The 16,061-nt window shown below is 39.0% G+C and overlaps 1 protein-coding gene across 1 annotated transcript; it reads left to right on the forward strand.

Annotated features, from left to right (window-relative positions):
- The first annotated feature begins 4,980 nt into the window (after positions 1-4,980).
- On the forward strand, positions 4,981-10,988 carry MSTN (myostatin). The gene is made up of 3 exons (XM_080347188.1): positions 4,981-5,667; positions 7,838-8,211; positions 10,522-10,988. The coding sequence occupies exons 1-3, from the start codon at positions 5,295-5,297 to the stop codon at positions 10,900-10,902; spliced, it is 1,128 nt and encodes a 375-aa protein (XP_080203314.1). The 5' UTR covers positions 4,981-5,294; the 3' UTR covers positions 10,903-10,988.
- The last annotated feature ends 5,073 nt before the right edge of the window (positions 10,989-16,061 follow it).

Consider the following 16,061-nt stretch of genomic DNA (forward strand, 5'->3'; position numbering starts at 1 on the left):
CATACCATGGCTCATGAGAGGCAGGTGGGACTCACTGCTGTCTCCTGTAGCTCCTGAGTTGAGGAAATCATCCACCAGACAGAGTCATGTTTTGTGCTGGTACTCAAACTGCAGACACAGAGCTACGTACACCTTGGGGGAGCGCAGCCAAAATCCCAAATCTCTGAAGATCGTGGTTTTCCTGGGAAAACAACCCAAGAGCAGGGGTTGAAAAAGAGTGGTAGCTCACCCCTCACCCAGATGCCAGTGTACCCAGCACAGTGCATGCTTCTCTCCTACATGAAATATGCTCTCCAATACCTGGAACTCCAAAATGGTGAAAACAAGATTAACTTTTTTTTTTTTTGGTAAGTTGAAGGAATTCAATGTCCATACCATCAAAATGAAGAAATAAAGTTGACTTCCAGTAGCCAGTATAGCACAGCGTTTAGGTTATAGGCAACTACCTTTGTAGGAAAAAAATACAAGAGGAGACAAACTGTTTCAGGGCATTTGCTACAGAGCAAGCATTCATGTTAGTTACTGCTTTCATATTTTAGTTCATGGTAATAAGTTTAATTTTCAAAGTGGTTACTTTTGCCTTATAGTAGGCTGCAGCTTTAGCTTACATAATGTGATTGTGATGATGTTTTCATAGGCTTTTTGTTATTGCAATATTTCTTCCTACATGTTTTATAGACATGACCTTATATCTGTTTTCGAGGTTCAAAGTAATCCATTTATCTTGCAATTCAGGTGGCTAAGAGCAAGCACGTGGTGTGTTAAGACAGCTGGACCCATAGTTAAGCACTTAAAACACCCTAACTCCCTTGCGTTTAATTATATGTCTGACTTTTTCCACCAAAATTACTTCACAAACATTATTCCCAGTTTATTGCAGCTGAGTGAGAGATGAATCCAGTCCCAAAAGTATTTTAAATGGATTTTTCTATCAATTTCAATATGCTATTCCAGAAGGCAGGTTTTGTACTGACAAAGGTGAGAGTAAAGGTGACTCAGAGTGTATGTTCCTCAGAGGCTCAGGAAGAATATTATAACACAAACCGGGGAAGGAAGCCAGCTCGTTCTGAGGTAGGACTTGACATCAATGTAAACAGCAATTGCAGATTTACAAGGCATTTTACATGTGACTCTGTTCCTGAAGTCCTGCCTTCTGAGGTGCATCAGTTTGGGGAAATACTTCATTTAATTTAAACAACAGAAAAAAGAGAAGGGTGAATTTCTGGTCCTGCAGGCTGTATTTAAATGCCTGCAGGCATTTAAAAATCTAGCCTACAACAGAACAAAGTCATCTGATTTCTGGCAGTGTTATAACCCGTGTCCCTGGCTCCTTCACCCCCTGTAACTCTCCCTTTTCTCAGAAAAGTCCTGGTTCCCTTCCATGTCTGTTTGGTCCCCCTCCAAACAAGCTCAAATCCCAGCCTGCTCCCTATCTCTTTTTCTGGGTTGCTGGCTGGGCAAGGGCTGACACATGGTCGACAGCCCAGAGCTATCACCCTGCTGACTAATGAGGAATAAGCACAGGCTGATTGGCTAATTAGAGGCTGCCAAAAGGATGGGTAATGGTTGGGCTCCATTCGCCTTCTCCTCAGGGAGGGCATTAGTAATCTCCTTTTCCTCTACACAATCACTGTTTTGCCATAAAACTCAGTGTGTTTGAAACCTCTGTATTGGTCAAAATTGTTGGGGGTGGTGTTCCGCGCCCCCCCCACATCCCCTTTTTTTTTTTCCCAGGTTTTCCAAAAGCTCCTGGTGGAAGCAGGAAGGAGAGGACAAGTTGACAGCTAAACAGATATAGACCTTTTTCCTTTATAAAGGAACATTCCTACACTGCCTGCTTTTGGGGACCTGAGCCATGATCTTTGAATAGTTTGTATTGGGAATACTATTGGCAGGCACAGCGGGTAGAATGACACAAATCCCAAAGATAATATTAAAATGGCATAAAGTTCAGCAAGATGTGCATTTCATTTTTAACTCTTCTTTAGTTTTGCTGGTGGTAATGTGCTGCCTTTTTTTTTCTTTTATTATTATTATTATTTTTTGCCAAATAAATTTTTGGAACTTTTACCCGGTCACTTGGTCACTTTTCTTACCTCTGTCACCTACTTCTGTAGTCATGACTTTCTAAAAACATACAATGAAAGTCAGAAAAAATAATTAATTGCATATTGTATTATTAAAGAAATGAGATCTTTCAATAGCTCCTGATGAAGTGCAACTGTTTAAGCTCTCTTCCAAATCCTTCTAGTTTCACAGAAAAAAAAAACCTGGCAACAACGAAAGATGAAGATAAAGGTATTCTACTAGCAGCCTAGGTTTATTCAGAGTACTTGGATATGAAGTGCATTTTACGAAGAAAAGGGAAAAATATCGTTCTTGGTAATGCAGTTGCTGGTGAATTCTGGGGCACATTTGTCACCTGTGGTCCATAGTCCCTGTGTCACCACTCCAGCTGCTATTTCTGCCACCTACCTCTAAATAGCGAGCAGAGGCACAGGGCTCAGCAGGGTCTGTTTGCCACCACGTGTCACCTCGGTGGCTGAAAGCACGCTCAGCTCTTGCTCGGAGCTCACTGGGGTTTCAGGCTTACAGGAGAGGACTTTGGTCCTGCAGTCAGAAACAAATGCCTCATGGAAGGAATTGAAGGCGACCTTTTTTTGCAGATTAACAGAATCATTGCAGAAGATGGGAGAAAACCCTGAGGTTCTGCATGCATTAGCTGATGGTGAACCAGAGCCAGGGTGAGGAGCCTCTGAAGAAGGAGCAGGACAGGTACCGGTGGGGCTGCTGAGCTCCGGGTAAGCTGCTACAGGGCACATTCAAAGAGGAGTCACGGTGCCGGAGGCTTTGCTTTGCTGAGCACTTTGCTTGTCCCCTCTCCAACACAAGTGGCTCACAGCCACCGTCTGCCAGAGCAGTTAATTACTCTGATATTAATGGCTGCATCATTATTTCCACCTGGTTATTGATGGATCATTGCTGTCTTTAAAACTCGTTGTGGTGTGAAACTTGGTACCTGTCAAGGTTTCCACCCGTGGGGAGATTCCCTTTTTATACCCAACTGGTTAAGTCATTCTGGTTTAAAATAAAGAATAGTTCTATTATGACATTCACTGTCATAATAGTAAACAAACAAAAAGAACCCCAACCTAAACTCTCCCCCTCAAAATTCGCCAGCAGGGCCAGCGCTTTTTCAAAAGACTCTTACTATGCATCTTCCAAAAAAAAAAATACATTTCCAGCCCTTGAAATGCACTAAAGATCTGTTTAAAATATGTTATAGGAACAGCAGGCAGTCTCCACTACAAACTCAGATCTATCCTGACTTCTGTTCCAATGAACTACGAGCCCATTTATGTTACCACATGTTGAGAGTGGCTGCACTTTCTTGTGTAAGAAGCAAATGCTCAGGAGCTAAGAAGTCAAACTGCTTGCTTTAAATGTGGATTTTGGCTGAAATCAGAATATCAAGGTCTGACCCTACAGCCATAGGCCTGGAATGGTGCAATCATTTGCACCAACTTTACACCAGAGTAGGACAATCAATTTAAATCGAATACTCACTATTTACGTCACTAGTCATGAGCTGAATATTAGGCTCAGTTCTGCGTTATGCAATGAATTTGCATGCCCTGGAAAGGTGATACAAAAGAATATGAATGACCAGGCAGAAAAAAAAAAACCCACAACTTTTCAAAGTTTTGTCCCTCACCTTTCCATATACCAACTTTTTTCCTACTTGAATATAAGCAAAAAAAAAACCTTATTTGCCACAGTTTAATTGTAATCAGAATGAGAAAAGAACAGAAACTGTGAGAAACTGGTAATTCAGTCTTAACTTAGGCAGGCAAATTTTGGCATATTGCATGAAATTCTAGGATTTCCCTTTGCTGTAATATACAGATTCCAAACATACAAATACATACAGGATATACAAATGCCAGGCTTTCTGTCTGCTGTAGTACACAGCCTTTGCTGAGGAGTCACCACCCAGCCCCCCTCCCCAGCTAAGTGTGAATTCCACAATTCTTGCTAACAGCACATCAAATGTGAGCTGCATTGCTGTAAGATTTTATAAGCTATAACCTGTAAGTATAAAATCACATATAGATGTATCTCTCTTATGCAGAAAGCATATCAAAATTGGAATTTTTAAAATATAAGCAGGATATAGAGAACTTGCAACTATTTGAGTAGAAAGCAGAAGAAAGCACAGAAAAGTATCATTTAAGTTGACATAATACAGGTATTTTGAACAGAAATAAAAGGTTACATGGAAAAATAAGATATTCTCAAAGTAAAGATTTAAATGTTTTAAGTCTTTTAGTGGTTTCACTAATAATGGAAAAAGCAAGCTGTACTATTTCTGTATAATATTAGTGTGAGTAGCTAAAGATATTCCTTAAAAATACCTTTGCTACTAAAGATCTCTCAATATTTAATTTTATGCCCAGGATTCTGCTGACCTGGTGACAGTATGAAGAGGGGACAGACTCATTTTTCATAACTGACTGTTAATTCAGTAAAGGATTTGTTCTGTGGATTTTGATATATTCTGAAGGGACAAACAGACAAGATAAGCATTTGCTGGGAGTCATATATGCACAAAGTCTTCATTACTGCTTTAGCGAGTTCCTAGCAGAAAAAAACATAACGGCTTTCTAAAATACGAACTGCTCAATATATTTGAGTTGTTGAACAACAGAAGTGAGTACTGTTTGCCATGCATTTCTAATTTTTTCCCCTGCCTGCTAACAGTAATCCCATGGGATTTTCTTTTAAATAGCACAAACTTTCAAGTCAAAAAGACTTGTAGAAGCCTCCAGCAAGTTTAGGGAGAGGTCTATCTTGATTCATAAAGCAAGTACACAGTCAGTATATATTTAAGAATGACAGTGCTGTCTTTCAGTACTGCTGCCCACAATGCTTGGAAATATATCCTTTCAGTATGCGAAGACATATCCTCTATGAAGCAGTCAGATAAATCAGTTCACCCTTGGCTGTAACTAAACGCTGTCTAGTGACTTGTGATCGACAGGGCTTTGCCCTCTGACAGCCAGATTCATTGTTGGGACAGCAACCAATCGTCGGGTTTGACGACATGAGCCTAATCAAAGTTGGAGTATAAAAAGCCCCCTTGGAATATATAAGGTACACCAGTGTGGCAAGCTGTCTCTCAGATTGCATTTGCTTTCACGGATCTATTTAATACCGAAAGGGGAAGGGGAAGGGAAAAAGAAAAGGAAGAAAAAAAAAGAAAAAGGAAAAAAAGCTGCAGTGAATGTGAGATCATGCAAAAGCTAGCGATCTATGTTTATATTTACCTGTGCATGCTGATTTCAGTTCATCCCTTGGCTCTTGATGACGGGAGTCAGCCCACAGAGAACTCCGAAAAAGATGGACTATGCAATGCTTGTACGTGGAGACAGAATACAAAATCTTCCAGAATAGAAGCCATAAAGATTCAAATCCTCAGCAAACTGCGCCTGGAACAAGCTCCTAACATTAGCAGGGATCTTATTAAACAACTTTTACCCAAAGCTCCTCCGCTACAGGAACTGATTGATCAGTATGATGTCCAGAGAGATGATAGTAGCGATGGCTCTTTGGAAGACGATGACTATCATGCCACCACCGAAACGATAATCACAATGCCGACGGAGTGTAAGTAACCCCACTGCTTTCGTCTCCCACTGCTCCTCCGAGAGAGTTGTCTCCCTGCCGTAGAGCCACGCAACTCCTCCTCGGGTCTCCCAACAGGCTGGAGGCTGCTGGAGGGAGGGAGGGAAGGAGGAGAGCATTATTTCTAAAGAATTTGAGCCAGGTTCAGATGACTGTGTTGCGATCCTTTGTTTTACTGTTCGGTTTTCAGCTCCTTATAACACATATGCCCTGTAGCACTTGGGATTTGTCCATTGCCTTAGAAAGCAAAGGGAGATCTGCAGTTTAGTTGACTTCGTTATCTGCAGTGCTCGGGGCATTTCCTATCACTAATACAAAGTACGAGTGTAGATAATGAATTAACTATATTTTTCTGAGGGAGGTTTCACTGGCCAGTATTTTTAGGAGCAAGAGAAGTCAGCAGAAATACAGCTTAGAGCACTAGATCTACCTAGCTGCAACATGTTACAGTAAGTGCAAGTATAGAGTTAAATTCTTGCTTCTTTGCTGATCCCATAAACTAGCACCACCCACCTCCGAGTTAAAACTAGATATTTAAAGCAAATATGCGTGTAACAGATTTAAATGTTAAAATGTCCATGCTATAGCAATCAGCTCCAGTAGTCGTGCCAAGGAAGAATGAAGGCATTTACTGAATGAGCAGATTCTGAGTTATCTTCTGAGTGCTAAACATCTGCTATAGCTCCTATCAAGTATCTTTTGCATGGCTAATACTATAGTATCTTATGTTCTTCATCAGCTAAAGTATTTGGCTATGGCAGCTGTTTTTTAAAATAACACTTATGAATATGATGTCAAACAGGAAAAAGATGACAGGACATATAAGGCATGTTAGCAGTTACAGATATCATTACGATACACATATTAGAACATTATCAGTCGCTCTAGCCAGCTAAAAATGTGCACATCAATGAAAAAGTAACTTTATCTGTAAAATTTTTCAACACACTAACTAATAAGATGTGTACTTAATAGCAATATATTACTGCAGCCTTATCACAAGGCTGTGTTCTGCCAGCAGTTTTATTCCAGCCTATTACGTCCAAGGCTTTATAACTATTTTTAATTAAACTGTTACATAATTTCAATGACCGAAGAAAAGTCATTGGGCTTCATTGATCTGAGTTCATTTCCTGCTTTTTACAAAAAGCCCTTGAACCATATTAAATGCACTAAAGAAACAGGTATCTTAAGTGGTGAGATTTATGATTGTTAAAGCCCTGCACCATCTAAGATTAGTATTAAGATTAGTATTGCCCATTTTATCCTGGCATGGAGAACTATTGCCATGACTAGGTATGACAGCTGCATCATAGGCTACAGGAAGGAGGAACACCGCACTGCACATGACTTTCCTATAATATCATTCAAATGAAAACAAAATGATCCTTAGATTAATGCTCTGTTGATTAATTTCTCGTCTTAGTGGAAAACCAAGTAAAGTGTTCATGTGCCCACGGCTGTCTCTGTACGATGTATATAGCACACTAAGGCTAGTTAGTAAATTAGAGAGAGCTAGATCACCACACGCATATTAGTCAGCTTGTGCAAAGCTGTTGTTGTGCAGGTTTAAGAAGGTCCTCATGAGGTGGCCAGCAGAAGGGTGGTGGCAGTAGTCCCTGTGAGGCGGTACAGGCTGTGCCCTCTCCCCAGGCAGTTTTTGCCTGGGAAAGAGGCAATTTTGCCACTGGACAGGTCAGCCCACAGCACCAGTAGCCCTGGTCTGAGCCCCGAGCACGCAGAGGTCCTCCCCAGTGCGCATTTCTCATCATTGCCCGTCATCTCCAAGTTTCAGCCCAAGCACACCTCTGCTCGGCTCAGCCTGCGGAGCACAGGGCACCAGCTAGAGTTAATTAGAAAATGATTAGCCAAACTTCATTTTAGCCTGTTTAAAAAACAATCATTGGTTCCTTGTCACATTATGTTACTTACATTACTTATGGTAGCATAATGATTTTGTTGATATCCATTGAATTTGTTGCAGGGCATAAACCACAGGAAATTAATTAAGTTAGATCCACTTTGTTACTGATACTGTTTATTACGTATTGTAAGACTTTCTACATGGTCTGGAAAAAAATAAATTTGGTTTATATATGCATATTTCTTTTTGTTCCCTTTTCAGTAATCTGTTCTTTCCATTCATTTATAGCTGATTTTCTTGTACAAATGGAGGGAAAACCAAAATGTTGCTTCTTTAAGTTTAGCTCTAAAATCCAATATAACAAAGTAGTAAAGGCACAATTGTGGATATACTTGAGGCAAGTCCAAAAACCTACAACGGTGTTTGTGCAGATCCTGAGACTTATTAAACCCATGAAAGACGGCACAAGATATACGGGAATTCGATCTTTGAAACTTGACATGAACCCAGGCACTGGTATTTGGCAGAGTATCGATGTGAAGACAGTGTTACAAAATTGGCTCAAACAGCCTGAATCCAATTTAGGCATCGAAATAAAAGCTTTTGATGAGAATGGACGAGATCTTGCTGTAACTTTCCCAGGACCAGGAGAAGATGGATTGGTAAGTTTATTTAGAAAAATCTCACTTAAATATCTTGCGCTTTATTGGAAAGCATTTAAGTTGCGTTTCAAGGATAAAATGGAAGCATTGTTTAGGGAATGGAAGAGTTCTGTATAGCAAATTCTTTCTTTCCTTGCTTCCTGATAATGTAAAAATCAATAGCATTCCTGTGCCTCTGTTTCCCTATTTGAAAAACTGAGGCAGATTGCAGTACTTCAGAGGGATGTTGAGAGGCATTAACTAGAAAATGTTTTGGTATTTACTGATGAATGGTACTATTAAAGCAATGTTGTTTTCAAATTTGAGAGCAAATACTCCTTGATAAACAGTTATGTTACATAAAGCTAAAAGAAGAGTTGTTAGATTCCTTCATTGATAGGAATGTTGCATCTGATATTGCTGAGAAAGTGAGGGAGTTTCTCCGTGATCTATATGTCTATATTTTCTGTTAACAACAGCAAGAATTAGCTATGTTTGTGAAAGTGAGAACATGTTTTCATAACGTTAAACTATGTGATAAAGTGTACCATTCCACTTATTAGTAATGTTTGAATAGAGAAATTCTGCTTGGTTCAATAAAAGGGCGATAATTATGAGAAAGAGCATAAAATAACTATCTGGTTTCTTTTCACAAGTAGATATTAACAAATTAAATCAAAAGTGTACTGGTCAAACTACATCATCTTCCTTGTTATTGTTTCTGCAACTCACTATCTACAACCTATACAAATTCCTGAACCTATCACAGCTGGAAAAAAAAAAAAATCACAACCAAGAAATCCCTTGTTTTGAACAAAATATCAACATTGTTGTTTTACTTTTACTTCTATGCCGTAGATCAATCTGTTTATCACAGAATCACTTAGGCTGGGAAAGATCTTTAAGATCATGGAGTCCATCCATATTTACATAGCTATATAACATTTGACTTCACAGCAGTATAGTGCGGGTAAAAGAACTTAAAGGAAAAATGCTGTGATATCTTAATTGTAGATCTAGCGTAGATGTGTATCTCAAGATACGTGAAAGAGGCTTGCTGGATATCATGAAACGGAATGTCCTCACCACCTCCATCCACTCAAATACCCAACTCTGTGTTTTCACACATGTGGATAACCATGGTTGTTATCATCATCTGTAACGACTAACCAATTCAGCAGCAGGGCAGAGTTAGATGCACAGCTAATAACAGGAGAGAAAATTCTCTTCTCTTCGCTGCTCTCTGGCAGTTCCTGGTACCAGGATGCTCCTCTCACCAAGCTCCTGCCTGTATCATTTACCTTTGGGAGGAGCATCTCCAGCAGCTGGACAACTTGCAGCCACAGAGGCAGGTATCTTGGAGGGGACAAACCCACCTAACAAACTCAGCTGGGCTGTTAGTTACTAAGGAACAGTTTTCCTTTATGGGACAGCCCGGTCAGAGCCAAACTGACACACAGGGCTGTAACCAGCATGTGGAAGGGAGGAAACTTCAGGAACTTTTTCAGACTCGTGATGGTAAAGGTTAGGATTTCTTTCTATTCTCAGTTGGTCGCCATGGAAACACACCTTTGGGAAGAGGCACATGGCTCAGGGCCCTGCCAAAATTACATTCCTGGCCACAGGGCTCTATTGGGAGTCAAAATATTAGCTGTGCCTCCAAATTCAGTAGGGCAAATTCAGCCCTCTGGCCAAGGGGAAAGCTGTGAAGACCAAGTAACCTGTCCCAGTAGGTGAAACAGATATTTCTACTGCCATTGAAGTCACTCAAGAAAAATAGCAATCACAGGACAAATTCTGTCCTACTTGGTCTGGACAAGAAACCTTCCTTGATATCCAGAGAACCTGAACTGGTTATGGTTTTAATGGAGGGAATTTCAGGACTCAAAAAAAAGGAGACTCACACCAGTCAGTCCCACCCTTCAAAAGTTCTAAGAGTTCTTCTATGGAAAAAAAGTAACTTTTAGTATGGGGTTTAAAACAAACAGATCCCACAGCAAAAGGGAAAATCCAGCACCCTCAAAATTTCTGAAACATTGTTTTAGCAGCTAACAGAAAAAATGCTAGCACTGAGAAGATGGTGATTTCAGGAAATGCTGATCCTTAGCATGAGAAAGAGGAATAATCCTCAAGCAGAGATCAAATATAACAGAGATTTAGAGGAGGACAGATTTCTCCAGAGGGTGTAACTTCAAAAACATTTGCAAATGTTATTTGAGTGTATTGACTTGACATAATACATCTATGTCTGAAACATTCTATATTTTCATGGGTTTGCTGAACTTAGGTTTACCTCAGTAATGCTTCTGATTCGTTCTCCTCTCCTCACAGAACCCATTTTTAGAGGTCAGAGTCACAGACACACCAAAACGGTCCCGCAGAGATTTTGGCCTCGACTGTGACGAGCACTCAACGGAATCCCGATGTTGTCGCTACCCACTGACCGTGGATTTTGAAGCTTTTGGATGGGACTGGATTATCGCACCTAAAAGATACAAAGCCAATTACTGCTCCGGAGAATGTGAATTTGTTTTTTTACAAAAATATCCACACACTCACCTCGTACACCAAGCAAACCCCAGGGGTTCAGCAGGCCCTTGCTGCACGCCCACCAAGATGTCCCCCATAAACATGCTGTACTTCAACGGGAAAGAACAAATAATATACGGCAAGATACCGGCCATGGTTGTAGATCGCTGTGGCTGCTCATGAGATGGTTGTGAGATCCACCACTTCGTAAATTGCGGAAGATACCAGAAAAAAAAAAGAGGAAAAAACAAAAAAATTGTACCCCCTCACCAGTCTTTGAAACTGTGAAGTTATGTACACTACGTACACTAGGCATTGCCGACATCCTATATGCTGCGTGATAGGCTATCGTACAGATTTAGTGCAGCACCAGCTCCAGAACCTGAACTAAAGGACGACAGAGTTATGTAACGGCTGGCTTTGAGCCAGTGAAAAAGAAGAGCTACAATCAAAATCACCGGATTAGATACACAAAGTTCTTACATTGTGAGGGAATCAATTTTCAGTCATTCAGACGCAAATTTATATACAGGTTTCAGTACACGTTGGTAAGCAAAAGCAAGCTCCTTCTCATCTGTGGACAGAAGGAGCAGGCTTTTAACTCCATTTCTTCACAGCTTCACTTCATATTGTACTTACAGAAAAATATATACTGGTTAACATATACACCACTACACAATACCACCATAATTATCCTTAAACACTTGAATATATAATGCAGAATCGTGAAATGTATCAGATGAAATTCCACGTAAATGGACAAATCCTGACATTGGGATGGCATAGTGTATTTAGCGTGTTTCCATTCCTTTTTCTCATTAGTATGTTAGTAATCAATGGCAATGGTGCTACGTAAGCAGGCTGAGTAAATAGAGAGATAGTTATCTAAGTGAAAGAATTTAGAATAATAATGAATTTGCCCTATCCTCAGGTACACTATTCAACATTCGCAAGAAATAGCTATTTTTTAAGCGAAAGGGAATAGTTTTCTAGACGTTGTAAACCAAAAGGCAGCAGAGAAGGCTAACACTGAAATCAGAATCCCACATTATAACCTGCCTTTGCAACATTACCGTTTGCACTATGATAAACCAATGCAAATAGTTGGTTGCTACAGATATTGTTTAAAAAAACCACTTTGATATAACTGACTTGTGTAATATGTATGCATCAATATTTTGTAAATAAATGTTTATTTTTTAATCACTGTTGGTATATGTTCATTGCAGAAAAGAGTGACTTTAACCTGTACTTTAGTTTAATAAACAAAACCAATACTCTCTTCATAATATAATTTTCTGGATTTAAACACAAATAATACGTAGGAACAATGCAACAAAGTAAACCATATGTTGAGAATTATACTACATTTTATATGTTGGGGTTTTTTTTACGTTAGTATGAGCCATCTGTGATACATGATGGGTGTTGACATGTTTATAAGGTTCTTTGGGTTACTGTTTTTATGGTCAGTTTGATCCATAACTGAATTTCCGTACTTTGAATGTTATGTCCATAAATAATGACGATAACACAAAAGATTGCTATTAAATGCATTTTATTATATTTAAAAGTTTGCAGCAAAGTATTATCTTTATTTGAGCAAACACAGCACACTGATTTCCACACGATTTCTGTACATTTTCCTTTTGGGAAAAAATTGTTAAGTGAAATTAAAAAAACCTATTTACTATCAAGTCCATTTCATTTCACATGTGAAATACAACTGATAAACCAGGTGCTCATTAAAACAACAAAATCACTGTTGAAACATTTTCATGTTGGTATGATACACATTTGTTATAATCCAAAATTCAGTTTTGAATTGTGTAAAACCACTCTAAAATTGCAAAAATGCTTGGTTTTCTTTCCCTTCCTCTTTTATATATTTTCTGCCTAGGTGGTAAGTATTTTGTATTGCATTTTCTACTTTTTTTTTCTTTTTTTTCATATAAGGACACTAAATTTTGAAGTTTGAGTGATGAGTTTTGAAACATAAAAGCAAGTAGATTTTCTATAATTTCTTTTGAACAATTAGGAGTTCTGCTAAAGCTGTGTCTGAGCATCAAGCAGATGTTCAGCGTTTCCTCATGGAGTTCATCAGAGCAGCTCTCTGGAGCCCTTAAATACACTTTCAATTTAGTTTCCCACAAAACACAATCAGAGTAAATTAAACATAATTTAAAAGCTCTTAGAATACAGAGTCTTGGTGAAGCCTCGAGAAGTACAATGCAGTTTCTTCCTCTAAAAACTAAGGCAGAAATCTTAGGTCTGTTGAAGTTAACAGCAAAACTTCCACTGGCCTTAAGGGAGATCAACGTTTTGCCCTTTGACTTTTAACTCATGACATTCAGGCACAGCATAGTCCCATCCTGCTCATATGAACTATCCATATTCTCTCTCTGAACAAGGCATACAAAAAGCCTCTTAAACTCTTTGGAGATTTCAAATTAGCTTTCATTGTATATCATGTAGTTAGACATCAGTTCATATAGCAACAGCCACGGAGATACAGCATGGATTTTGGAGTGGAGAGCAAATGAAATGCATTTCCAGTCTGCATCGAAGTCTTTTCACAACACCCACATGATCATTTTGACTCCTGATAGCTAAACTAAAGCTAATGCAAATTCAGTTACCTCCATATAAGTGACATCAGGGGCTGTCTAGTAAGAAATGTACCCTGCACAAACGCAGTGCACAAGTGATGGTATCTTTTTTTGCTGGTATCAGTGAAAATAAAAATAAAACAAAAAGGAGAAAAGAAATAATATTAATTCCCAATAGCATCAACTCCAACTGGCATTCCATCTTGATGTTCAGATACATTTTATCCTACGAAAATTTTACGCAGTATGTGTCCTTCATATTTTGCCAAACTTGAAATTATCATAGAGAAGTGCTGGCTCCCATGTTTATAATGCTGGCCTCACATGCAAATGGCTACTCAAGGAGCACACACTGGGCTTTGGTCTTGTTGATTTTAGACACTGAATGATTCATAATTAGTGTGTTTATTGGCAATCGATCTGTGATGTCAATGATTCATTCAGTTCTTGCTGTTACATCCTTATATTTCCAAGGCTCAGGTCCTAGATACTTCAGCAGCTTCATGTGTCCCTCAGATCACGCTGTACCCAGGTTTTATGGGTGGTTTCTTTTTTAATCAGGGAGATTATTGAATTGACTCATTCTTGGATGTGAATGAGCTCTTTTGGCTCAATGTCTTCAAAAAGAAATCAGCCTGAGACTAGGCTTGGACAGTTGAGTCCAGGCAGTTACATTTTGTTAAAGTTACAGCAAACCAAATCAAGGTATTATAATGAGAAGTACTGGAAAGACAAACTGAATAAACAAATGATCCCACCTCCACTTATAAATTTAGTGAATAATAGTTTAAAAATATTGGGAAATAGGCCACAGAAGGCACTAACTAGAAGCTTTACATGACAGGTTTTTTTACAAAACAACACTGTACCTTTGTAATTCCGCAAAAAGGTCACAAAGAATCTTAGTTACCTCTTACACCTGGCCCAAGTTAGCTGTGTGCTTGCACTTCAGCTTCATCCCAACAAGATTACCTAAAGCAATATATCTATATATTGATTTAATACCAAGACACATGCCAAAGAACCGCTCAGTAAATTACTAACATGACTGCATCTGATTCTCTATGCAATCTTCCCCTGCAAGCGGTAAGACCATAATTCTCCCTTGGAATGTACATGTAGCATGTTTGAATCCATAAAAATAAGATGTTAACAAGCTCTGGAAACACTGAAATGCCAGTTCTCTCTCCCATTTAGTTTATAAAAGCCTTGATGAGATCCAGAAGAAGTTAGGGCTATAGGCCAACTTCTGAATTTCAATAGGCATGAAGTACAGCTCTGTTCACTCTCGGCTGTTTCTAAAGAATCACAGTCTAAGTGATAGTGTCTATATCTGCTGAAGCAATCTCACGGAAAAAAAAAGCTATGGAGTATAAATGTACCATTCATTCAACAGTAAACTACTGCAATTAATTACTAGGTGTATCAATAAATTAAGCAGAATTATTTTCTTTGGTGGTTGGATAGACTGAACTTGAGGTATGAAGAACCATTACAGTGGGTATTCTACTGTCTGATTTTCAGTACTCCAAAAGCACAGATGACAACAAGCCCTGAACCTCTCTGGTAGATGAGGTGTCAAGATCAGCAAGGAGCTCTGCAGCATTTTGGGTGTAAGTCTGGCTGACTTTCACCAGCCTTGACCATTAAGACCTTCTGAGGCTATGGGAAAGACCATTCCTTTCCCTCAGAAGTAGACATAATTCACACTAAGCATGCATGTTTTCCAAATAGTAGTTTCCAGAGAAAGCGAAAAGCAGCTTAGTGTCCACGAGCCAACCTGTGATGTACCAGTTCTTAACCTAGAGGCTATTTGTGCTCTAAATCTAATTACGCATCCAAAGTAGCCAGTAAACCTAAAGCCTTTTCTCCTCATAGAAATGCCTTTCACTGCAAATCAAACCCCAAATTTAATTTCAAACCTGTTGCTTTTCCATTACATTTACCACATGCTACCTTGAATGCTTAATAGCAAAGCCATTTCCTGTTCAAGAGTGGAAAGGATTCAGCTCAAGAGGATCCTGCCTGTGGAAAGGCAGAGGAACAAGCCCTGGCTCAGTGCTGGCTTTTCTGTTCCTCCTGCTGCATGCACGACCTTTGGGTGAGATCTGGTTCGGATCTCTGACTAGGAAAGCATAATAATGCTCATTTTATATGGAAGTGCACCTTATACAGCATGTTTCACCAGTAAGATTAACAAGAGCCCTTAAAGATTAGGATGGTATGGGAAGAGTATCCAGGAGAGCATTATGAAGGTGTTACTTGACAGACAGTTTCCACAAAACTTAAAATAGGCAGTTTGGGAGACAAGTGCCACACAAAGAGAATACATTGATATCATGCAAGGTATAAAATTCATTGTAAAGCAGTCATGTGCACAGGATGGCTTGCTTCTATATATGTCATAATACAAAAAAACAAAATTTAAAGGAGTTAAATAATTTGATGTGATGTAACCAAGACAGCAAGAAAGATTTTATCTTCCCAAGTACAGGATGATACCGGAGGCATTTGCTAAACTTTGACTTCTTGACCATATGAATACTTAAATTGAAAAGATCTGTTCTTTGCCAAGATTAAAAGAACATTTTAAGATGTTTTAAAGTAAATCTAACTTAATTATAAGCTGTTGCATCATAATCTGAATATGTAGCAATCCAAAATACAATTACTCATTACTTGGCTAATAGCTTGCAGTTAAGATTATTTGATTAATGAACTCTTCCTGCAGAA

The sequence above is a fragment of the Nesoenas mayeri genome (assembly GCF_963082525.1).
Source record: "Nesoenas mayeri genome assembly, chromosome: 6".
Classification (NCBI taxonomy): Eukaryota; Metazoa; Chordata; class Aves; order Columbiformes; family Columbidae; genus Nesoenas; species Nesoenas mayeri.